This window comes from Erpetoichthys calabaricus, chromosome 5 (genome assembly GCF_900747795.2).
Source record: "Erpetoichthys calabaricus chromosome 5, fErpCal1.3, whole genome shotgun sequence".
NCBI classification, from domain to species: Eukaryota; Metazoa; Chordata; class Cladistia; order Polypteriformes; family Polypteridae; genus Erpetoichthys; species Erpetoichthys calabaricus.
In genome coordinates, this window is record NC_041398.2 from 98,260,434 (window position 1) to 98,287,111 (window position 26,678).

General features: G+C 36.2%; 1 protein-coding gene across 1 annotated transcript; it reads left to right on the plus strand.

Moving 5' to 3' along the window:
• Positions 1–611: 611 nt before the first annotated feature.
• On the plus strand, positions 612–20,715 carry hs3st1 (heparan sulfate (glucosamine) 3-O-sulfotransferase 1). Its single transcript, XM_028801814.2, has 2 exons — positions 612–1,031; positions 18,590–20,715. Exon 2 carries the CDS (start codon positions 18,705–18,707, stop codon positions 19,647–19,649), a length of 945 nt encoding a protein of 314 aa, XP_028657647.1. The 5' UTR covers positions 612–1,031; positions 18,590–18,704; the 3' UTR covers positions 19,650–20,715.
• Positions 20,716–26,678: the final 5,963 nt, after the last annotated feature.

A 26,678-nucleotide genomic window follows, 5' to 3' on the forward strand; every position in this document is an offset into this window, starting at 1 on the left:
CATTCCCAAACATTTTGATGCTGTAATAGTAAATAATACATTTTGAACCGGTATTGTATTGTTTCAGGGACTTTTGCCCCATATTTTAGGAATTTCAACCCCCGATCTTCGAAAGGGCAGCCCCGTCGTGTTTTGTTTTCTGACATTGTTGGACAACTGCGTGAAGACCCAAGCAAACGCTTTTGAAGTGCGCGAAACACCAAGGGATACCCCCGATCTGCTCCTTCGGCTTTTGGACTCTTCGAAACCTAAAGCTATAGCGGCGCCCCGGTTTTGAACCAGACACGTTTGGACTGCAATGCTGATATTTCTAAAATATAACCACTTTAAACTTTTCGAGAAAATGTACAGTGGTTACATATCAAAACGCTAACAGTGCCAATAAAGATCACTTTTACGTTTCATGGAAAAGACACCTTATTCACTATAAGTACTTCAAAATATTATACGCCGTACTATTTTTATGTTGTCATCGCGGCCAAAGAAAAGAACTGCAGCTAAGTGCTAGTTACTTTTTTTGGTTAAAATGCTTAAGTAGTTGAACAGTCCAGTACTCGAGAGATTAGACAGTCGGTCACCTGTTTAATGAGTCTCAACTGAGCGCCGACGCCGTCTTCTGACTTTTTGTGCCGTTCCCGAAAGTAGGCTACCTACACAATGACGAACCTGACAAGCCCTCGTCGCATTACTCTTTAGGTAAACTTATCCTACCCTTTCCGGATTTCCCGAAGCCCGTTTACGTCACGGAGGAGGAGGGATTACGCAAGTGAGAGACGTTTAATCGGCAAACGCGAAGCAGCAAATGATCACAAAACTGCGGGCTGTTTCGCAGTGCGTCTCTACAGCAGTATGAGCTGTAGCTACTGCCTTTCACGCGGTGACTTTTTGTTTTTTCTTTAACCGATAAGAAACAGAAAAAAGAGCACGAGAGTACCCCCATCTGTATGTAGGAGTGGCAGCGATTTAGAGAAACACGGCGACAGCGTACAGGAATGTTGTGGTGTGGTGTGCGGACTTCCCCGCTGTGACAGGTAAGTAATATTGTGTGTGGGTACCGGCAGGGTGGGGAAGCGAAAGAAAACCACTGGCTGAGAAACTTCATCGACGCGTTGTTCACCCCATTGTAAAGTCTGTCACTACAACTTTGTAATTTATATATGAACCGAAATCGATTAAAGGTGGTTTGGAGACAACAGACACAAATAATGAGACACCCACAATGAAGCCAGCGAATGCTACAAAGTCAGGACAGTGTTGGTGAGTAAAGAGTTGAAAAGATGGGCTTCTCCATTTTAATCTGTAAAGGGGTGTACAGACACTGAAAGTTTGGAGGTTCACAGTACGAATATTCTCGACACTCCTTCAGTAAACCTCAATGATTCCTTTTAATTATGATGCGGTCCGGCATTTTTCATACAGAGCTTATTAGGGTTACCCGCCATACGTATCAGTGTCAGTGACCATTTTTATCGTTGACTGGACACCGCTCAGTTAATTGATTCTGTTAAAAGGTTCGTGAATTTTCTGTAAGACCTTGCCCAACTCATTCTAAAAGAGCAAAATAGAGAAAAAGAAACACGATGGAGGCGATTTTTTGCATTCTCTTAGTCGTGATCTTTGTACTCTTCGGGCAATGTAAAAATAAATCGGGGGTTGTTGAATGTCATGTTGGCAGATGCACCAGTTAAACTAAGGCGGACGTTCAGCTGATCTATACGGTCATGTTAATATAATGAAGATAAACGCGGTGGTAGCTGGTGAAGGTGTTTCATCCTTTTTTTTTTTCTATATAGTCCGATAATAGGCCAGTCTGGTGAAAACGAAGCCTGCAATTAAGGAAAATGGGAGTCGTATTATGATCACTTCTTTGTGGCGGGCACTTAACTTTAGGTTGCTGCTAGAAGATAACGGATACGTTGGACACGGTGGTTTCAATACTTGACGCGTCCTCCCTGGGCTTTGAGGAAAAGAAACCCTCTCAAAACCCCATTTCTTTTTCATCTCTAAAGTTGCTACGCAAAATTTAGTGTGACTGCTGATCTGCGCCCACGATCTTTGGCGAAATCGACATAACCAAAGACCTGTAGGCTCACTACTCCGTCGCGTCGGCTGTTGCGATGCGTATTTTAGGTTTGTGTGTCTGGTACATGAGCTGCGCACGATTGGCTTTTTTGCTTAAATTAGCATTTAGGAAAAGTTTAGTAAAGATAAAAGAACCTACTGTTCTTAACAGTACAAAACATAATTGGTTTAAGCAGTAAAATAGTATTTGATGAACGACCTCTGTACAGCTTTTGATAAGAATGCAGAGAAGCACATGTAGAAAACAATTTTCAACTGATACAAGTGAAGCCCTTTTTTAAAAGCGTTTTGCAAGTTCTATTAATTTTTGTAGCTTTCGTTACTGATTATGCTATTCCAAATTTGTATGGGATAACTCACCTTTTGTATTTATAACAATGGCCTCTACCCTCCCTATCACCCCTGACATAGAGCATTCTTGATAGGGCAGCCTAGCCTAGACAAAGGGAAGCAAAAGTGAAGAGCAACATTTAACTTTTCAGTCCAGCAGTTGCCTAATGCATTTAAAATATAAAATAGTAAATATGGAATGGACCACATACCGGGACATAAAAATTAAGTATTCTATCAAGGAATGCTTTTAAGTTTGTCAGTTATTTTGACATGCTGCATTTGCTATTTTTTTCTACTTTGTTTATCAAGTGGGTCAGTTTATTTTTAGTCTTGACATATTATGACTGTGTCTCTTATCTTCTAGTGTGTTATTTCTTGGTTGTACTGTACTCTTAACTCAGTACTGTCAGCAGATAGTACTGTGTTGAAACTGCCATTGAGGGCAAGCTTGACAGGAATACTTAAAAGGAAAATACAATGGAATGGCATTATTTAAGGCAGCATCTGGAAATTCATTAGAAGTTAAAAGCCTTGACAATTATCTTTATGGGTTTTGTGTTGTCCTGGCATTTGGGATGGTTTTCTGTGGGGTTTATGATTCTATTATTTCATGTAAAATAAATACCCATTGCCTTATTGCTTTGTTACAGTAAACGGAGGCTTACTAGAATATCAGGCTATCTATCTACTCTTGGAATTCTCAAGAAAAACAGTGAAATCCTGTAATTATTTTTTGTCAGATCTAATTCTGAAGTTATTTATTAGGAAAAGTATGATAGTTGGTCAATACTCAGATAATGTTTAATTACCTTTCAATACTGGTAGTTTAAAAATGCTTTATTGTTCTGACAAATAATTGTGGTCGATTTACCTTAAAATGTTTTCCAGTGTAGGCATTATATATTCTTTTGATGCAGAAAGGTAATGCATGTTAGTTTATCAGCATAATGTGCAGGTGTACATTATTGGGTACTTTACTTCATGGATTTGATGTAGTATATTATTTTTTATTTTCTTGCTTCTATGCATATTAGAGTAGTGGTTATAATCTGAGGTAGACATAAATATGTATGAGGTCACTGAAAGAAATTAGTCAAATTTAAATAATTTTGACATTAGTAGATATAACATATTTACCAGTTATTGTTTTCTGCAAATATGTAAAGGCTCTGAAAGTTTTTAATGGTCCCTTTTTGAGAAACAGTAGTGTCTTTGTGATTGCTGAAGTGAATTTTTGGGGTGTAGTGTTATTTACATTACACAAACAGCTTGAAAAGACGTTGAAGCACATCAGACCTCCCCCCCAAATAATGTGGTCATTAAACTTTGAAACATAGCTTACACCTGCAGCTATATTTCCGGATATGCAGTGGTAGCACAGAGAAGGTTTTTCATGATGGGTGTTTGAGAAAGCATTTGTGGTAATAAAATTTGTGGTTTACACCTACTGTGTCTTCACAACCACAGCAACAATCATGTTGTGCTTGACATGCTTCACCGTGAATGCAGTAGGTTCTGAATGTTTATTGAGCTAGAATCTAAATCCGTCTGGTTTTCACTTTGGCAGTCAGTAAGTGATTTTTTTCACTTATTTCAAAAATGGGTTTTGTTCCATATTTAAAAGAGGGATCCTATTTTGAAATCCTAGAAATCTTTTGTTTTGATAACTATGAAAACCTGCTTGAGTCATGTAGTTTTCAGTTTGCTCAGTTGTTTATATATAACCCCTTTCATGGTGAATGCTACTTTAGAGCAGATTCACCACCTTTTCTGTTTTGGTTGAGTTTTATTAAAAGATAAACTCTGGGGTATTGGTAATGTTTCTTTTTCATTTAGATTACAAGAATGACTTCTTTTATTTCTATCCAAGTGCATTGTTTTTGTTTCCTGGTTATACAATGTATTGGGAACTTTTTCTGGAACACCCGATGATACTTATGTTAAGCTTAAAGTGTAGTTGTGAAGGTTAATATTTTTGTAATTACAGTATTATAGTTTCTTTTTTTTTTTTTTAACAGATGGCATTTAGAGCTCTTTGGTGGTGATATCATTGTCTCTTTGCATGTTATGTGTTAACTAGTGTTGCTTTTTATTCTTGTTTATTGAAACAAAAATATTACAAAGACTTTTAACATCTTTACTATACAAAGTGACAGAAAATTATCTAAGCAGTTTTTTTCAAACTGCTAAAGTACATTTAATCCCCAATTGGTTTCAGTCAAATAAGACATCCATTCTATGAGATAATACTGATTAAAACCAAAGAACACTTCTATACTTTTGAGATGTTTAATTTCTAAATTTACATATAATAAATGTAATGCATAAATAGGTATTGTATGATTTTCGTTAAGGAGAAATTAATTTTGTCTGAATATATAAGTGATTCTTGAAGAGAAAATGCAGTGAATGACAACTAATTGCTAATTAGGTCTAAGATAATGTAGATACATAAAAATACAGATAACAGTTTGTGTTTATAGGTGAAATAAAACAGCTGCTTTATTAAGTCACCCATCTATCCTTTTCTAACACCTCTTAGGTCAAAACGTTCAGTCAAATAGTAACACTCTCTGAAAAAATGAATAGTCGGTGTTGTTCAATTCAAGGTACATTTGCACGCAGTAAAAAGAAATAACATGTTGAATATGTGTATTCAGAGTTTTTCATATTTAAAGAATTGATGGATGTGTAAGACAACTGCACCAAAAATTGTTTTAGTGACTTATTATCGCCTTGAATGAAGATGAGATGGCTGCCTGCTTTACAGTGTGTATAGAAAAGAATCACCTCCCTTCAGAATATTCACATTTTGTTGCTTTGCAGCCTGAAATGAAGACATACACATATATTTATCCAGCTGTATTTACTCAATGTAACTTATAACAGCCAAGTGAAAGATGTAGTAGCAACAGTTAAAAAAAATAAATAAATAAAAATATGAAATCCCTGAGATGACTATTTTGAAGGGGGGGGGGGGGGGTGATTATTTTCTATGCACACTGTAATTGGTGGGTGTTTAGTTGGGGAATGAGTACACCACAATAAGAACCACATCATTTTCTGTTTTTTAAGATTTTTTTGGTGTTATTTACCTTTGTCCGCAGCTGTTAAAAATCCATAGTATATAATTATAAAGACAAAGTTAAAAGGAAAAGTTTTATAATGGAATGTAATACAATGTGAGAAGAAACGTTATATTTCTCATTTCCATTGATGTAATATTCCTGCAGTTGTTTACAATGATTATGCAAATCGCATTAAACTGTGTGTTGCTGCACTAATAAATGTAGCCTGTTGTCCTAGCATCATGTGGGTCTGTTTTATATCATGATCATTGTAAATTGAAGAGGGGGCTGGCGGGTGCATTTTATTAAACTGTTAACTGTTTTTTTTTTTTTCAAATCATACCTTCAACTACCTGTTTTTTAGGTACCAATTATTGCAGGGAATTAAAAAAAAAAAAAGGCTAAATGTAATATACAATTTTTAGTTTTGTTTGATTACATCTTGCCTGAAGAAGGGGCCTGAGTTGCCTCAAAAGCTTGCATATTGTAATCTTTGTATTTAGCCAATAAAAGGTGTCATTTTGCTTGACTTTTCACCACTTTGATTAATCAAAATAATCAGCTGAAGTTGTGGTTGAACACAAAAAGAAGTATCTGAAGTTAGCACTTTGCAGAACTTTAATATTTTCTCAGAAAAGAAATAGTTAAAATATCTCTAGACATATTTATCTTACGCAGTCTTTGCTATTTCTACTTTTTGACTTAATAATAGTCAGGCACTGTTCATGTACGTTTTAAATTAATACAGTGACACTAACATCAAAACATGTTTAGTAAATTCCTACATGTCATGGTCAACTTAAAAGTGCACCATTTCCCATTTTGTTAGGCAAATGTTATGACACTTCTAACTATATCTGTAATTCCAAAGGCTAAAGAAAAATAGTATTTATATGTAACCTATGATAGGCTGAAATAACCATCCAAAGCATAATTTGCTGCATATTCTTTGCTGTTCAGGTATTCTTTTCTCTTATGTACTGCTATTGTGGAGGCTAAAATTCAAGCCACCGTTTGAAGTTTGTTAGCTGCTAATTTGTGCATATCCTCTCTACTCCATATACTTGTTCTTGTTATTTTTAAATGCATTCATTTACCTTAAGAAAGCAGAGAAGTTGAATTAATCCAAACTGTAAAATTCTCAGCTCCGATAAGTATATACTAAACCTATTGTGTAGTAATAGGGTTTAAAACAGCTTGGAAACAAGTTCATTGCATATGCGTATTAACAATATTGGCACAGTCAAATGATTGCACATTTAACTTTTTGTCGAATTTTAAGGAATAACAAGACATTAATGTAATTTCATCCTTTTTGGTTCTTTTTCAAAGGCTGACAGTGTGCTCTAGAGGTAAAGGTGCCAGGTTAGAATTGACAAGGTCACTGGGAGATCTTGAGCAAGTAACTTAACCTGTCTGCTCTTCTAATGTAAGAGCTTTGTGATACACCATACCTGTCAAGTGTCATACATGGATCTGAGAAGTGGCACTGTTTTGTGAATGTGATGCTGGAGATCATCTCTTTCTTTTTTCCCCTGAGGAAATCAGTAATTTCAATAAGTAGCTAGAAGAGACATACACTAGTAAAGGCCACATCTGTCTCTATGACTTAAAACCTGCTTCATTCCTAATCTCCAAATCCGTTTTTCATCTTGACCAAATTTGAAGATCAGTATTTTTATATACATGTTTATAAATAGTCACTAATATAAAATACTCATAAGTTAAAATGGTTTTGTCAGTGCCTCTGAAAGAAAAAAACCCATCTTTATAACTGCTATATCTCAGTATTTCTTGTGCATTTAATGCCAGAATGTTTTAATTTGCGTCCAATGTATTCCAGACTACAGCACACATGTCAGTCTCCTACAATGTCTTCTTTCATGGCATCATGTTAATGAGTGCCTATCCAGTTTTTTTACACAGCAAATTTACATGGTGCATGTCACAAGCTTAAAGAAATGTGTCCTGAAAATAACAAGTTTTTATTTGTATTTATGTGGCAGTGCTGTGTTGCTGTTTTAGGTATTTGTTTAATTCAGCAGTGTTTTTTTAAATAAACCAACCCTGTTACACCCAATTATTATAAATTGAGTCACTCAGTATGTGGAACTGTGCCATGTAGTGGGACTTGTACCCCATTACAGACTAACTCCTGCACTGTACCCCAGATGAACCCTCTACATCCAGAACTAGGAGAAAGGGAATTTTCTGTCTACTTAAATATGTGTCTTTCTAAATTTCTTAATTATGCCAGCAAAATATTGGACTTCGGTTTATCCTAAACATTTTTTTTTGAACCATGGGATAAAATCCATCTCATTTCTGTTTGTTGAAAGAGACTCTGTATTTATAAATACTGTTGGCAATATAGATGTATACACTGTAATAATAATATAAAATCTGCTTTGTTAATTTACTTGTAATTTAATCTTAAATACAGTTTTCATAGCATTGTCTTCAGGGGCTGGTTTAATAACTTGTGTGCAATGTTCGTCGCATTCCAAAGAGCTAAAAAAGTGTAAACAGGAGAATTTTGTGACATCTGGTTCATGGCAGTAATTTTTATCAAAGGAGAAAATGTAAAAAGCAAAATGGATTTTGTTTTGCCTTTTTCTTACATAATTTGCTTGCCTATTTTCAGGAACTGCTGCTGTCAGAGTTTATTGCTAATTATTAGTGGTAATGATAATACCCTGTATATATCATTTATATTTATGTTCCATGCTTTTCAGTTTCCTGCACTAAACCTATGCAGAGATTGTCTTCTTGTTGTTGCAATAATTACAATGGAATTTATGAAAAGAATATCTGTGAGTATGCAGTCAAGTAAACCCATACAGTACTTCAGGTTATAAGTTTCGGGGGATTTCTTGTTTTAGATGACTTTTTGAATCTTAATGCAGATCTGTTTTTAGTATTAACATAACATTTTCTGGCCACATTATTAGGTACACCCTGCCCTTGAAATGTAATTGATTGTTCTGTGCTGTTCAAGGGAGGTAGACAGGCTATAGCTGAAATTCAGAAGAAGAGCAGGGAAAGCTAAAGATTCAAGTTTATGTGTAGATGGTGTGGTAGTGAACTTCATAAAATACCAATCATATAAAAAATGGCAGCCCAGTTTGGGTTTTTCACACATGTATTACTCTCCACTCAAGAAGAATTCATACCTCTGTGTCCATGTGGTCAGAAACACCTTAAGGGCAAACAGTAGATGAAATGACTGGTATAAAGTAATGTATGGGCTTCACTTAGTCAACTGATGGCTGAGCACCACAGTGTTAAACAAAGTGTGTAACAGTCTGTTAGAGCAGAGAGAGACTTTTAACTGGGGGTCTATGCCCACTGGGTGCCCAAGAAAACATTCAATGGCACCACAAGATGAGTAAAAATAATTCTAAATGGCAGAAAAATTCTTAAATAACTAAAAATTAAGTTATAGTGAGGGTGTCAAACTTCAGGCCAGGATTGAGATTGGCTGGACTCCCCACATATGCACAGCAATTTGGGTTGTAGTGTCAGCTGGTTTAAATGGCCTATTAATTTTTCATTTTGCTTTAAAAAACACAAGCTGTGTAATAACACTAGCATCAAATATGCATTTGTTAATAAATGTAAGTTAAAAACTAAACATGCAAGACTGCAGCAGAAGAACAAGAGGGTAAATATCATGGCCTTTTTAGGGGGTTCCTCCAATATTCCTGTGGTGAACTGGGGGAAAAAGGTTAAGAACCACTACGATAGAGAGAGCCGTACTGGGACCTTTGCAAGTTGCACTTATACGCAGGGATACAGCAAACAGATGTCCAAGGTTATAAGGTCAGAATCTGGTGACTGCAAAGTAGAGACTGGTAAATTCTAGTAGCTACCATTTTTATTGAAGAATGCAATTTACAACAGTGAAGTATGTCACCACCACATTGAGAGGTTAAACAAAGCAACAGAACAAAAAGGAAAAAAAAAAGAAAAGCAGTAAAACCTTTTCTGACAGAGGGCATGACCCACATTAAACTCGCAGAAACAGCCGCTGCCAATCCTGTGCAACTAATTTAAAACTAAGAAGAAAGATTATGTTACACTAGCAAATTAGACTTTTAATACTGTCACTGACCTAAACAAGGGGAAAGTAGAAGCTCCCTCCTTCACCTAATTCAGGTGTCAAAGTAACTTTTCCTATAGGCCTTTAGGTAACAGAGGATCGATTATCAGAATATCCTGCCCAAACCATGAAGTTCAGTTAGTGTGCTGTTTTTCATTAAGCTGAATGTCTTTGTGATGAAAATACCACAAAGTTAGTTTAAAAGTTATTCCAAAAATGGTCCGCTAAACTTTAGCCAAGACAAGGTCTTTGTCGAAGTCCTCTTTCAGAAATACAACTGGAAGAAGATAGTCCTCATGACATCTCATAGGCAGCACATCAGCCCTTACTGAGTTAGGATCAGCAGTAGTTGAGGAGTGCTTGGGGGAATTGAAACAAAATGACTACACTTTGGTGTCTAGGTCAGTCTCTCAGAGGTGGCTTTATGACAGAAAAATCTCTCAACTCTACCTTTCCTTCATAAAAGTTGGTTCCTTTGAAAATCCCTCAAATTACTTATTGTGTGAGCCACAAATCTGCAAAAGGTCTTCTCGCTGACTCAATAGTACATGTCTCTGCTCTCTCATCTATCTTGTGCAGAGCTGAAAAGCATGATAACTGTTCACTCTGAACCATTGTTAAGGTACAGGCCACAATGGTGCATCCAGTATTGTGAAACATTGCTGTTACAGCCCTTACTATGGGTTTATGTGAACTGGCTTGTATATCAAAGAAAATGACCATAACTATGATCAGAACTTTCTGATTCTGGTCTGTAAATACTCCATTCGGTATGGTAAATTGCTGTCTTGAGGTTTATGTGAATGTGCACATTTCTAACAACTATCTTTTTAAATCCTTGTCACAATGTGGCTTTCATTTAACTTCTAAGGTAATATTCTGTACTGTAACTGTATGGGAAGAATAGTATCATCAAGAACTTGCTCCTTGTTTGTACACAACATGCAGCTGCTTTATCTTATACTACTTCTATATAATAGATTATTTTCCTTAGTCCAAGGTTCGTCTTCCTTTATTCCTGAAATACATGGATGGTATTACTTTCTCTGATTTTCTTTTTTCCTTTGATAACAAAATGTGGCTTTCTGTGACATGCATTTTTCCTGTGACCTGGGGCCTCATGTTTAAATGGTGCGTACGCACAAAAATGTCGCATAAGCCCGTTTCCACACTCAAATTGCGATGTATAAAACTTAAACATGGCGTAAAGCCACGCACATTTTCACGGTAGCTTCCGCTTGGTTTTGCAAACTGGCGGCACCTAGCGTCAAAGCAGTGCTGCTGTTCCTGGCATCTGATTGTAATTAACCTGTAACAATATAATGGTCCACGGAATGGCCAAACTATTCCAAACACCATAGCTGCTTTAGCGTTGTTACTCTCACTGCATCTTCTTCTTCTACTTTCAGCTGCTCCCATTAGGGGTTGCCACAGCGGATCATCTTTTTCCATATTACTCTCAATGCACCACTCGGAGCAGCTGATAGGAAAGAGAATTACCGGTATACAGAATCAAGCACACGCTGCCTCAGCCATTCGCTATTTGAATTGCTGTCATCCGACAAATGCTTCAGAGCCTTTCCTGTACAGACCTCGCAGTTCAGAAACCGTTTCATCTCAAGAACTATAAACACACTCCCTTCAATCCATCAAGTGCTCCTTATAGAACTGTTTGTACTTACAAGTACAATTACCTCACTGTAAACTTGTGATACAGTTATAATATTGCACAGCCTGCGCCACTTTATAAAGCACGTATTTACATATGATGACGATATCATTTTTAAGATGAAATGCAGCAAAATATGTTTATTACATTATACAGATAAAATGTTAACATTTAAATAATCTATATTGTCAATAATTAAACAATTAATTAAAATAATTAATTAATAATTAAACACAGTGGCGCAGCGCTAGCAAGTTCAGGGATTGTTCCTGCCTCGTGCTGTATTTTTGCTGTGGCTGGCGCGACACTGGAAAGATAGATGGATAGAATAATTAAACATGTACTACGAAGATATTTCAATGTTCCTTAAAAGTTTTGAAGAATCAGCGTTCTAAGCTTACAGATGGCTTAACATCTATTTCAGAGCAGATTGTGTGACGATTGGTTACTTGGAGAAGGAAAAGGAAGGACAGGAATTGGGGGTTAGTACATTTGAAAGAGACAGACAGTACTGCTGCAATAAATTATTTCATCGAAGGGCACACACGGCGCAGCAAGCATCTTGCGGGAGGCAGGGATAATCTGTAGACTAGGCGCCTGTTCATCACTATCACTGTGCCATCGTGTTCCCATGTTTAATAACATGCTTTAATTCCTATCATCATGAAAATGATATCAAGTATACATCTCAGTATTTTAATTATTCAGAGAGCTGTAATATCACGAATGTAATGGATTCTATGTCCTGTCAGAGGAAGAAAAGTCCGTTTAAGAAGCACGTAGTGATTCACACACACAGAGCACATAGAAGAACACATACAAAACAAAGAATTTAACGTGCTACTTTAGTTATGATGGTATTTGAGAAACTAGTAAATTAAACGATTTAAAGATGAAGTTTATGATGTTCTACTTTAATGACAAACTACGTGATTGAAGTGGAATTTTCGAAATTAAAGTTGACATTTTGAGCTTTTTTCTCTTACTGTGTCCTTATTTTTTTTTTTCTTTTCTCTGTACCCTAATAAGCTTTCATATGACAATCAGACGTTGAGCTACAACTCGCCTTTTCACGCCGACTTTGATATCTGACCACTTCTTTTTTTATTTTGGGCACTGTGCATCTTTGTGAACTTGAGCTTTCGAGTTTCTCCGATAATCTGTCACTCAATCAACTTCCTATTGTTGATTATATTACTGTTTAAACCAACAAATAGTAAGTTTTTCCTTGCCTCCACTTGGTATTCGCTGAAATTCTTCTATTTCCCCCCCGTGCTTTTGCCATTGTCTTTTCACAGAAGGCTGAGCTACAGTATAAGGGCTATTTATATTGATCTGCATATTCAAAGAGTTGTAATTCTGGGAGGAGTTGGGGTGGGACAGCAGGCGCGTGTACGTGCATTACTTTTCACGCTGATTGGGATTTATGTAGCGGAAGAACGTGAAAGTTTTTTGTGCATACGAACATTTCTGCTTTTGTCCGTACGCCATGTTATAGTGTGAATTCTACGCACAGCGTCATACATTAGGCCCCTGCTCTGTAGGTAGAGAGGTTGTGTTCCACTAAGTTTGATTAGGATCTCCTATCAGAATCCTATGGTTTATGTAGCACTTGACAAATCCATCACAGAAAGTGGGAGGTAATGCCAGTCTACATGTGAGACACATTTCAGTTAATTTCCATTGGAGACATCAAGAGTTTGCAACATCCCAAAAATGACTGAATAGAACCAACAAACTAATTAAAGTTAATTTCCTTACCACTCTCAAAATAAAATAAAAGGCTTGGGACTGTAGAGCATATGTGCTACAGAAGGTGAGTAGAGAAGATGCAAGGTTGGATGGATCAATGGATCTAACAGACTGATTCTGTTGTATGAGATGCTGTATATGTTGGGTAGTGAAACAGTGCCTGAGCAAAGTTTTTGCTCCAAATCTGGCTGATGGAAGCAAAGGGGATAGTCAACAGTCTTAAGCAAAGTTGCTTAAATGTAGTCCTAGAATCTATCTATCTATCTATCTAGAAGTAGCAGCAGGTTTTGTGTCCCACTCCAGTTGCTTAAATAGAAAGAAATCCTTGCCAATAACAGAATGTTTATGGCTTGTTAGTGCTTTTATTTTGTTAATGCAGGTCATTCCTACGATGTACATTTTTTCCTTTCCTAGCATTGCACCCAAATGATTTGAGGCCTGGAGCAAATTAGTAATTCCTTCTTTCACTTTTTCTCTCCCATTTCTGAGTACTTTATTAAAGAAATATGCTTTGTGACTAAAACACACAGTACTTTATTAAAGAAATATGCTTTGTGGCTAACACACACACTGTTGTAAATAGGACAAAGTAGGTCGATGAACTGCTGGCTGCTGTGTCTTGTATATCTGTTAATTGGCAGCTGGCTATGAAATGGTGAATACAGGTAATTAAGAGTAAAATAAGCAATTAAGGATTTGGAATATTAACTACTAACTGAAGTAAATCATAAAAATTGGAATGCTGATTTAAAGAAAAACCTGCAGCAATTGTAGCACTCTAGGACTATAGCAACCCTTGACTGGAGCATGGATGTTTAGTTGGACATTATGGTGCTGAGCTGCTGCATAGACCTGAGCTTTCATGTTTATTGCTGTATATAGACACACCGCTTTATTTGTTGGCTCTATATATTGCATTTTGTGAAGAGCTGAGTAGTAGTGGCAGATGGATTCTCTTAGGTACATTTACATGGTAGTTTTGCACCCACACCCTTAGGCTGACTAGCAGTGTTAGCAGGAGTCGCATATGAATTTATAATGATCCTTGGTGTATTAGTCTGTAGTGTCATGTGGATAACGCACTGAGACTTTCAGATGTGCATTTACAGCTTGTGAAACAACAGGAGACCGTCCAGCATACATGCACAAATATTCTTCTTTGTTCTGTTTAAGGAAGGCTGAGAGCAAGAAGATTTTCTGCAAGTCACTCAGCTTTTCTTTTACAAGGCTGTCTACAAAAGTTTTTACATTGTTATTTCTCTTTGGCGAAGTGTACTGCACTGGTAATCAAGCTGGCTGCATTTCTCGGCAGGTATAACAACATAGCCAACATTTAAGTTCCTCCAATTCAGCACATTTCTCTTCATTGCCTAATACTGCAGTCTGTTCATCGGAAAGGTAGAAACTAGAGAATCGGTTTAGAGGTGAATGCATGCTAGCTCTAGACACTTAACTACCGTGGGCCAATTTAAATGACTGATTTGTCCATGCAAGAGTGTGCTAACTGTACTTCTCAGTTTGCTTGAAGCATAGAATGTTTTCTTTGTGAAAACAATATCTTGTATCATAATCTGTAGAATGGGCTAGAATTCTTCACATTCAGTGTACTGACTACCTACTGGAAGGTTACTGCACATTCTGCCTTAGCCCATTAGCTCTGAGGATACCATGGCACTGGCAGACTAGATACCTAATCTGGATGAGATGAAGGCAGAAAGAACTAGCTGGCTGGAATTCAGAATAATATTTAGTTTGTCAGTACAGGTGTTGCCTTCTGGTCATATGCTTGGTTCATTAGCAAATGGATGTCTGAAGCTGGAATCTGCCTTTTCCCTACAATGTTTTTTTATTAGTGGGTGGCACTAGGTGCTGCTTGATTTGGCGTGTTCTCTCTTAGAGAGGTGGTACCAATGAATAATTAAATAGTTGGAACAACAAATAATTGAAATAATCCAAAAAACATCTTTGTACAACAAAAATGGGAATCCATACAAATTTTTATTTTATTTTCACCCTTAAAAGACATGCCCTTAAAAAAGACATACAAATTTTTAATTGAATCACATTTTCTTACTTGCTATAGTAAATAGGAGTTCAGAGCAATGCTGTTTGCTTTACATTATAAGATACTGTAAATCATTCAGAGAGAGAGAGAGAGAGAGTAGAAAATGCATTTAGTCATGTTACTACATAAAGGGAGTGTAATATTTACATCTCAAAACAACTCTCAATGGATTCTACACAGAATGCACATCCTATTTATTCCCTGGAGTTGTTAAAATCCTCCCAGTCACCAATGGTTATGCATTGTAATTCACTTGTAGTGAGAGCTCCAAGTACAAGATTGTTTTCATGCGGATTCTAAAACATTAATTTTTGTCTCATGTGTAGGGCAAGAAGAAGGCAGTTTTGACAGCCATTTGATTCTCCAATAAGAACAGCACAAAAGTAACCAAGCAAGCACCATACATAAAAATTTCACAGAGACTTGACAAATGCATGAGATTTACTTCGAGTGTGCCACAGTGCCTCAAGTGGATTGCTTGGTGATTACTAGGCTGGTGAAATTAGTGGCCCTCCCACTAAGTGGTAAGGAAACACTGAGTAGAAATTACAGTCAGATGAATGGATACATACACCGGTCAGTGATGTAACCTAGGCTTTTATTCAAGGAGGCACTTCACAATAGCATACAAGTAAGTACAACTGTTTCTCGTAAGGCGGTATGATCCTAACTAAACTTTTTGATACAGTAAGCCACTCTGCTCCACTTTTTTTTTTTACTACTAATAAAAGAACATAAAGGTGCAGTAGAAGAACAAACTGGAGAACTAAAAACACCACTCCTTATTCCTGTAGTGGGAGGATCAAGAAGCTCCTTCATTCATCAGTTAATCAATGTAGGATGGTAGTGGTAGTGTATTGGTGAGTAGTATTTTTCTTTGTACCCTTTTGTGTTTCTTGGTGAAAGTATATCAAAATTTAAATGACTATGTACTGCATAAACATCATTGCCAATTAGATGCATCTCCACACTGCAGAAGCGTAAAATCTACAAACTAACTTTTTTTTGTTTGTTTAGCAGAATAGTGTTCCATGCCATAAAGCTAGGAAAGTCCTGTAATGGTTCCAAGAATACAACAGTGAGTTTATAAAAATGCAGTACCTTCTTCAGTCACATGATCTCAGTCCAATCCAGCATCTATAGAATAAGATGCAACAAAATATTCAACAAGCAGAGAACACATTGGCCCAGCATATCTATGCAAAACACTGTGGACACTTTGTTGAGTCTATGTCCTGTCAAATTCAGAAGGTTAATTGTGCAGATGAAGGACCAGTTCACTATAAAGTAGATATCCTTGATAAAGGGATCACTCATATTACAGATTTTAAATACTACCACCAGATTCCAGATTTTCAATCCAATTTGCCTCAATTTTCAAAACTTGGCTATTGCCTTAGTGAACACCCCACACTGTTATCACTGTTTAAATACTATATAAACTCGGGTATGTGAAGTCTTCTCATACTGACCCTCTCGTAATTCCTAAGTCCCATTGTCTGTATCTTCATCAGCATTCAATTAACCTTTGAAGCTTGTGCTGTGTGGATCACTCTCCCAACACTGCACTGTGAGGGTCCACAGCTAAAATGCTAAAATATTGCTAAACAAATAATAACCATTGCATTTTGGAGAGTCCTTTATTAAATCCTCTTAAAGCTAACATATCTGTACTTATGCTCATGACATTCTGCTGTGATTCTTTTCAATTTTAACTTTCATTTGATACCATGGTAGAGTTTAGTTCTTTTTTGTTTTTTATTCTTGTGTAGTAAGTGTTGACTGTAATGTACCTTTTTATCTTTGCATTTTATTCTTATTTGATGTGTAGAGTGTCACTGATGATGGTCTTTAGGAAAGGTGCTATATAATTGGAGCATACTTTTAATTTGCTGGCACCCTCTCAGTATATTTACCACTTTTCTCAGTAACATAATAGTTCAAAGTGCATAAAATGATGATGCGGGGCTTATATACCTCAATCCACTAACATGAATCTCAATAAGGGTGTTAATCTATGTACCTCCAAACTGCAAGGAATACTTGAAAAATGTGAACATTCACTTTTAAAATGTCCAGCTGTTTTACAAAACAGATCGCTACAATTATAAACATGTTAATATTGGCAAATCCTAGGCAGCAAATAAAATGCAAAAAAATAAAAATAGTGGAACACAGTGTTGAGAAACTTTTATGTAATCACTGTGGTAAGTTGTTCTGGTAAGGATAAATGGTATGCAAGCTAGGAGTTACAGACACCTTTTGTAAAAAAAAGAAAAGACTGTTGCGTACCACACTTTGTCTTAATATTATCATAGTTTCTTCCTCACTGCCTTTTTGTGTTCTTTTTACTGCTAACTAATAAAAAGTCCATCTGCACTTTGCAGTGCCTCTGGAATATCTCCCAGGTCACTGGCAATGACCTGCAAACCTCAAATAATGGTATGCCATTGTAATTCTATACTTGTAAACGATCATTTCCAATGACTTTTTTTTATTCATGTCTGTTTGGACAAAAGATGTTGTATTTCATAGTTGTTTTAAATTTTAACTTTTTTATGAACAGATGTTTATCATTGTAACTTACTGGTATAACATGAAGTCTTTCAGCTAGTTACAATTTTTTTCCTCTTGTCAACAACTGAGCATGAAAGAGTCACTGATTCATTTATGGGGGTTGGTTTTAATTTTCTGTTTTACATATCTTATTTCTTATGTCACTGAATTTTGTAATGGGTTGCATTATGTATTGACCACAAAACATATTTATTGAACAACAGATTATTGTTCTGTTTGTTTTAAATGTGAAATTTTGTAGCATTACTTTTACAGCATTTTTTCAAGTTTAAGGTTATTTTCTGATCTATATTAAAGTTTGTTTTTTTTTTGGCTTGTTTAAAGTTTATTTATGTGAATTAAACTATCATGGGATTGATGTAATTCGCGCTGTCAGTTGTGTGTGATTTCACCACTCATTTTCTTTTGAAAAATGATTTCTGTTTAACCATATGAAGTGAAGTTAAAATCACTTTCTTTAAAGTCGAGAATGTGTTTTATTTGCTCTGTTTGTAGTTTTTTTTTCACCTTTTTATTATTTTTCTATACTTTTGAACATTTGATTATCAGTTATTGACAAGCTGGATCATTGTTGTATCCCAGTCCTAGCAACATGGGCTTTATTTCCTTCACCAACTGTATTTGTATGTAGAGTTTGAATATTCATTGGCTTTTCTCTGGGTTCTTCATTTTCAAAGTTTGGTGAACTCGCAAGTCCAGTTTGGTTTGGTGTGCACAGGGTGTGTGAATGTATGCTGAGCGATGCAACAGGTGGTGTCTTATCTACTCAACTGCTATGATAGGTTTTTTCTTCCTGTGTCCTGGTAATGGAAAAAGCAAGTTCATGTAATCAGTAATTGAACGGTGTCAACAGTTCCTTTAATTGCATATGCTTTGCTGTGCTGTTGCAATTATTGTATTATTATACTAACCAGTCTGTCGTTTTTTTCCCTATTCTTTAGATGTTCCCCCTAAGGACTGTATGTTATCTGCCAGCAATGAACTTTTCACGTTCTGCTCCATGTGGATTTTAGTTCACTCATCTGTACAAATTAAGCCAGGAAGAGGACATCTGTAATGGCAGGCTTTCTGTTTGGACTGTTAATGTTTGTTTTTCGGTTGCACTTTTTTCGTGCCAGACCTGCAGGAAGCCAAGACGCTGAAGCACTCACTCCGACATCTGATTGGTCACCGAGAGCATCTCCATACCCTGTTGAAATACAACCCACTCTTCATCCAAATGGAACTAAGCAGTGCTTTCCTCAGACTATTATCATAGGTGTGAGAAAAGGTGGGACAAGAGCACTCATTGAAATGCTCAGCCTACACCCTGACATCGTCGCAGCAGAGAGTGAGGTGCACTTTTTTGACTGGGAGAGCAACTTTGAAAAGGGTTTATACTGGTATATCAGCCAGATGCCTTTCTCATACCCACATCAAATAACAGTGGAAAAGACACCAGCCTACTTCACATCCAGCAAAGTTCCAGAGAGAATTTATCAAATCAACTCAGACACCAAGCTGCTTTTAATCTTGAGGGACCCTACTGAGAGAGTCTTGTCAGACTACACCCAGGTGTTTTACAATCGCTTACAGAAGCACAAGCACTCTCAGCCGATTGAGACGGTGCTTATTAAAAATGGGGAAATAAATGTGGACTATAAAGCAATAAACAGGAGCCTATACTACATTCACATGCAGAAATGGCTAAAATACTTTCCTTTGACACACATTCATTTAGTGGATGGAGATCAGTTAATCAGAGACCCTTTGCCCGAAATGAAAAAGGTGGAGAAGTTTTTAAGCCTCTCTCCTCAGATTAATGCTTCCAACTTCTATTTCAACAAAACAAAAGGCTTTTTTTGCCTCCGAGACAATGGCAGAGAAAGGTGTTTACATGAGTCAAAAGGAAGAGCCCATCCTCAGGTTGCACCCACTGTCCTTGCAAAGCTTTATCAGTTCTTTCATCAGCCTAACAAAAGACTTTTTGAGCTTGTGGGGAGGACCTTTGATTGGCATTGATATTACAGAAAAAGTATAAGCACATTCCATAATTAAAACCATTAACAGTATTAAAACAGTTAAAAGCAAACGATATTACATGTGCAGTTTTAAATGTAATGTTCAACTGCTGTACTGTATATATTAAATTACTAGCATAAGCATAATATATTTTTATACTGTTTTGCAAAAGAATAGGGTTTAGCAGGAAGTGCATGGACTTAGGTTTTGTAAACACCTTGTTTTCATAAAAAATGTTGGCAGTACAATGTGGACAGTGAAAAGTGTGCTTCTAGTTTACTTGTGCCCGTGGCAGGATAGAATTGGATGGCTGTGTGAAAGACTTTGTAAGACCTTTTAGACGATTAGTATTCCAGTAATTTCTAACAGACTTAAGTTCAGTTGTTCCAAGGCATACTTCAGTTTACTTAATCAGGAAATGAACAGCCCCCTCAAGAAAAAACACTGCCAACAGCAATTAGCGTGAGGAATGCTGTTTCCACTTCACTATGTAAACCCTCAAACAGCAAACTTAGAAAATCTTGTCAAGTGATCCTGCATATATGAAACTTCCAGACAAGTTAGGTATAGGGTTATAAAAATGTATTTTTAAAGACTCTCTTTAGGAAAGTGACATACTGGAAACACCTACTCAAACTAGTTTACCTGTAAGAGCTATATGTTTACTTAGAGTTGCAGTATTGAACCAAGTGGCAAGTATTGTATTTTTGTGTACTGCAACGTGTTTTTTTAATTGCATTCCACAAATAGACAACTTTTAATGTAAATAGTTCCATATTTTGAATCTTAAGGCTACATGGTTCTAAGGATTTGTAATAGTTTTCAGTGTTAGCTGTTGCTGCTCTAATTATACTAACACAAATTAATAAGCTACCAACAGCAACTTAAATGAAATTAATGTAGTAAATATTTTTCTGCATCAGAACTGTAACTGGATTACGCTTTAACTCATTTCTTTACTAGAAATCTATTGTTTTTATTATTAAGCAGATCCCTTAACTTTGAAAAACTTATAAAATCTTACAAAATATTCAACATATTAATAATAAATGAATATATATTTTTATTTTTTTACATGCCTCTGTTTACTTTTTATATATACATTTGGGGTTGCTTCTTTTTTTTTTTTTATTTAGTGTTCAAAGATTTTCTGCTGGGCTAAATAGTATCATATTCTGTGTATGCCTTCGACTTTCTCAGTTACTCTCAAGCATATAAACAGTAAGCGCTGTTTTTTTTTTTTACAGGTTGTCAAAATAATCCTTATTTGAAGGGAAAACCTCAAATTTGAGACGGCTCCGACCTTTAATTATTTTAGTAGAAGAAATGTACTCTACTTACACAGCAAAAACAGTAACAGAATACATTTGAACATTTATTTTGTACCTTAGTGTCTGAGAAGTTCTCTTCAGTTGAACTTAATTTTGTTTTCCTTTTTATTATGATATGTAGTGATTTTGCATCTTAAGATTCATTGGAAAGTTTCAGTTCTTCTTTTTATATGACCTTGTATAATAATGAGATTTACAGTAGTTTTATTTTCAGGTAATTACTTGAAGATTTTCAGCTTTGCATGAACCAAATAATACGAGGGGGTACCCAAAAATAATCGGAATTGGAAAAAAAAAAATTGTTTTCATAATTTTTACTTAGTGAAACTTTAGTTTCCTTCAAAGTATTCTCTATGTGAATGAATGCACTTGTCCCAACGGTTTTCCCACTGGTGGAAACATTTTTGGAATTGCTGAAGAGGAACGTTGTCCAATGCCTGTAGCAATTTTTCTATTGACTTCCTCCACGGTACAAAAACACTTTACTTTGAGTTCTTTTTTTCATATACGGGAACAAGAAAAAGTTGCACAGAGCAAGATCAAGTGACATTCCCCCTCGTAGACCATTCAAAAACCACTCATAGACCTGTGTTTTACTTAAAGCTTCATCTTTAAAAGCAGTTTCAAGCATTGCTACAGTTTCAGCGGCAGTTTGAGTACTGAGAAAAGAGCTATATAAATGTAAAGAATTATTATTATTATTATTTTGCCTTTTAACACAGACTCGCTGTTCTTTATGATCACCCATGAAGGAGACTAAAGTTTTAGTAAGTAAAAATTATTAAAACAATTTTTTTTTTGTTTTCAGTTCCGGTTATTTTTGGTTACCCTCTTGTACATCTTCAAAGTTTCATGCCGTTTTTCTGCAAACAATTCAAGCTTAGCCACTTATTATATTCATCTGTCCTTCCAGTTCTGGAGGAACAGTGACTAACCCAATAGCCCTGGGCATTAGGCAGAAAGCACATTTGGACAACAGACTAACAGACTATCCTGTATAGCTTGTTTAAAGTCGCCAGCTAATATCAGATGCCTTTGGGATCATTGCAGAAAATACTTTGTAAATAAAGAACTTTGAGTCTTAAGTCATTGTTACAAATGAACTCCAAAATGAGTGTCCTTTATGACAGCTGCCTAGTGGAGCCTCACCATGTGAGCAGCAACGCTCTCCACAGCAAGTCTTGAGAGAACAGTTCCTTTTATCGTTTAGGTTAATTTATATAACATTCAAATACATTTTAATTTACTTAAGTCAGCACCACTTATGCCATTAACTATTATGTAAAGTCCCAAGTTAGTTAAACATATTAAAAGTATGAAGTAAGTGTCTGGTTAAAAAAAACAACAAGACATCTTATATGTAAACTGTTATCGGAGAGAGAGAGGTTGGGAGCACGCACTGATACACAGTGCATTGCTGCACCCACCACACGACAAACCAACTCCGGATCCAGATTGTGTCCCGAGTGTAGCCATGCACCTCAGCACCACACTAGTTCAGATGGAGTGGAACAGTGTGAGGTTTTTTGTTTTGTTTTTTTTTTATGGTGGCTGGAGTGCCAATTCTGCCACCAACCCCCAAGTTTTTTAGGTTGGAGGGTCTACAGGGATGGATGCAGATTAATGTCATACCCAGGACGGAGCAATTGCAGTTTAAGGGCCTTACGCAAGGGCCCAACAGAGCAGAGTCCCTTTTGGCATTTTACAGGATTCGAACCGGCAACCTCCTGATTGCCAGTGCAGATCCCTAGCCTCAGAGCCACCACTTCGCCCGAGAAAACAACATATATTAAATGTTACATCTGATCTCATTTTCTAATTTAAAAGTGCACATACAAATGTGAGGATGTCCTGGTAGAACAGGCAGACGGTTTCAAGTACATTTTCCACTACATCGATGCAAGAAGAAGAACCAATGCACACACAAAGAGAACTCCACACGATCGCTATCCAGGCCAGGATTTGAAGGCAGGACACTGACTCTATAAGACACCACATATCTGCTAGGCCATCCCCCTTATTTTTATAAATTGAGCTTTTTATTTTTAAATTTAATACCATTTTTATTACCTCATAAGTTAAAAGAAAAGCTTTTGCATTCTCCGTCCTCTTGAAATGTAATTGTTCGGCATTTTAAAATATTCACCCACCTCAAGTGTTAATTATAACATTGTAAGAGTGAAAATCAACACTACAAAAGGAAGTTGCGCTGTTTAGCAGGTGTTGACATTTAACAGCAATTTATTTGACTTTACTTTTATAAAGGCAAGAGAGCTGCTGAAGTGATCATGTGTGAAAATGGGCAAAAAAAAAATTCCTGTAAGCCAGCATCCAAGCTCTCGCAGACAAAATTAACTTGATGGTTTTGTTTTGATTAATCAAGTATTTTGCATTCAAAAATAAAAAAGAATAGTAAGTACTTTTTCATTTGCTGTAATTATTAATATTAACTTAGTAGCATTTTAAAATAGTTATTTAAATTACAGAATAATGGTGATACAAATTTGTTTATACATTACAGTAGTACCTCGGTTAACAAATCCTCTGAGAATTAAGCTCCTTTATAACAAAGCCTGCATAAAATGAGCCATGGTGGTGCGTAAAACTGAAGTACCAGTCATTGTGCAGCTTCCTTACACAGAACAATTGTTGTCTGACATTGATACTGTATGTGCTGCAGAATGTGAAGAAGTTTTTATACATAAGTGATTTAAGTTCAGATAATACAGAGAGTACAAGTGGGAGAAAAGAAATGCAATGTAGCAGAATTATGAAATGAGCCATTACAGAGCATGGAAGAGGGATCGTGGATAGAAAGCAGTTACCTACAAGTACTTTGGAGATGTTTCTTTGCTGCTGAATTCCATTAGACTAGGTCTGTGATAACTGACTACTCTTGATAAGGATCCTTGTTTGGATTATCTCTCAGAGTTGGGGGGGAAAGTGTAGTCTCAAATCCTGAGTGCTGTTAATTGAAGCCGATAACAGGAAGTGTCTAGGTAAGTAACCAAAGCAGATGAGAGCATGGGGAGCTGCCTGAAGTCTCATGGAAGGAGTCACCAGTGGCTACACACAGCAGGAGTGTTGTAAGGTGGACAAGAATGGAGACGGCAGACAGCATGATTCCTCCTATATTAAATCTACCTCTGATAAAACTTTTTATTGTGGACTAAAATCCCAGAACACGTTTACTTCATTAAGTGTATTCCAAAGCTTTTGCCTAAATATTTCCACCTGAAACATAAATAGCTCTAAGAAATAAATTACCATACATTTGGGTTAGTGTAAGTTAAATTTCACTACTATGCCTGTGGGCCTCCCTTCAGTTGTATTATTTTTTGTGAACATTAGAACAATCTAGACGAAAACAGGCCATTCTGCCCCACAGAGCTCACCAATCCTATCCACTTAATTGTGGAAATACTTGAAACACATTTGGGAAAATTTTTTTTTTCCTTGAATTATGCCAAGAGTTTTGAGGCAATCTGTAAGGGGTTCATTTACACATTAGTAATATTTGATTCACAGACGCTTAGATACATTTGCTTTTTTAATAGTAATTTTATTATTCTTAGTCTTATAATTACTCAGATTGGTATTAACAGTACATGGAGGTATTGGTATTTCTAAATTAAATTAATTAAATTGTTATGCACTGCGCACATGATTTAGTAATCATCATTTTTGATCTTTTTAATGATGTGCAGCAAAAATTAAAAAAAAAGCTCTGATAGGACTGATGATTCCTCATCCAGGACAATTTAGTGGATAAGCATTATTTTTGGTACGCAAATAGCACAATGTCCAGACAAACCTTTAAAATGGTTGATAAAAATGGGACTCTTGGCCTATTTGTTACATATTTTACATAATATACAAAAATTCCATTATACTAATGTAGATCTGGGCCTCAACAGCTTAATGAACTATAGATCTGGAATTAGAAGGAAAATGCTTTATGAAGATCTAATTAGAGATCCAACAATCAATCACCTGCCAATAAGAATTGGATCAGTATAACTAGCATGTTTACTGTTCATTTTATGTTAACATATACATTTTTGCATTCCTTGAATATTATTATTTTTCTGGTTACAACCAGTATGAGTTAAATGTCTCCTTCCTAGCAGCATTGTGGTAACTGTTGGAAGGAATTAAGGAATTTTAACCTTGTATTTGGTTTGCTTGCTCTCTTGTTCCTTACCTTCTGAATGGTTTTAGCACAGGTTGTGCTCTCCCACTAAAGCCTCATTCCCATTAGTTTCATTTCTTTATTGGTCAAGAAATCTGGTTCAAATCACGTAGTATAAGTTAATGAGAATAATTTTTTGACTCTGTGATTTACAGTATTCAGTTAGTCCAACCTATTAAAAAATAACAGTAGCAACATGGTAAAATTAAATAGCAGTAAATGACTGATAATAATAAACTTAAAAGTATTTCTGCTGATTCTGACTTTGTTACGTTTACCGTGTGTAATGTGTCACATGACTTCTTATGACAGTTCAGTGACTGAATCATTCAAATGCCACTTTGGAGTTGCAACTTGGTATGCTTATAGAAGAACTGGTTCACTAATTGATTCTTTCTGCATTTCAGCTTACAAGTTCTTTTCATAAGTTAATTCACTGGATATTCCCTTAGTATATGTAGAGACTTGGTGAAAGATCTCGTTAATTTCATTCAATTTAGTTAGTCTTTTTTATAAAATACTAGCCATCCCCCACAGTTCCGCCCATGTAGTAGTGACACAGGACAGTGAGGAGGGCCCTGCCCAGCTCTCTACTCCTGATGTCATGCTTCCCCCTGTCCTCAGCCCACAGACTGTGTCTTGGATTAGCGCAAATATATTGCTCCTGCAAGTGAACTATGATTCTTAGCACAGTCAGAGAAGTCACTAAATCAACCAGAATCTTCAAGCAAATAATAGAAAAAAAACCAACCTAAATTCGTTAAGTAGTTCTCTCGTGAAAAATGGACAGACAGACAGACGTTGGATTGTATATATGCATAGTGATGCAAGTGTTGCCAAGACAGGTAAACCTACTTTCTATTAGTTAGCCAGCAATGTGTTGTGTTTATTCTTCTTCTTTCACTTCCAAAAATGGATTGCAGTACTGTGGAGGAATTCCTTTAGAATTACCACCATGAATCTGTTCATTTCTCTGTGCCCAATATGCTACTAGTTTCAGCCAACCTGTACATTTAATATTGATTTGCTTTGATTGTGACAGATGTCCGTATATTACAATACAGAATAAGCAAGGTAAATTAGATGTAATCTTATACATTAGCATTATCTGATCAATGAGGTTTTTCATGTTATTGTATGTTAGGTCATTCCATAAAACACTCAAACATACGGAGTTAGATGTGGTTTTTAGCTTACAGTTCATATTGTCAGTTGGGGGAAAAAAAATCACATCGTATTTATGTTGTGCATACTAACTAGGAGCACCTGCCATTTTTATAGTCCTGTTCCATTGAGAAGGGACCTGTGCTGCTGCCCATTAGCAAAAACATGTGCATTACCTCCAAGACATGCATTTGCCCTTTAGAAATTTGATTTAACGTGTCTGTAGGATACCAAAATTGTTCCAGCTGAAATGGCTCAGTGCCACTTACATCTTAAGAGTAGTAAATAAACTTTATGAACCTCCATCACATTTTAAATGCTGACTACAAATAAATATACATG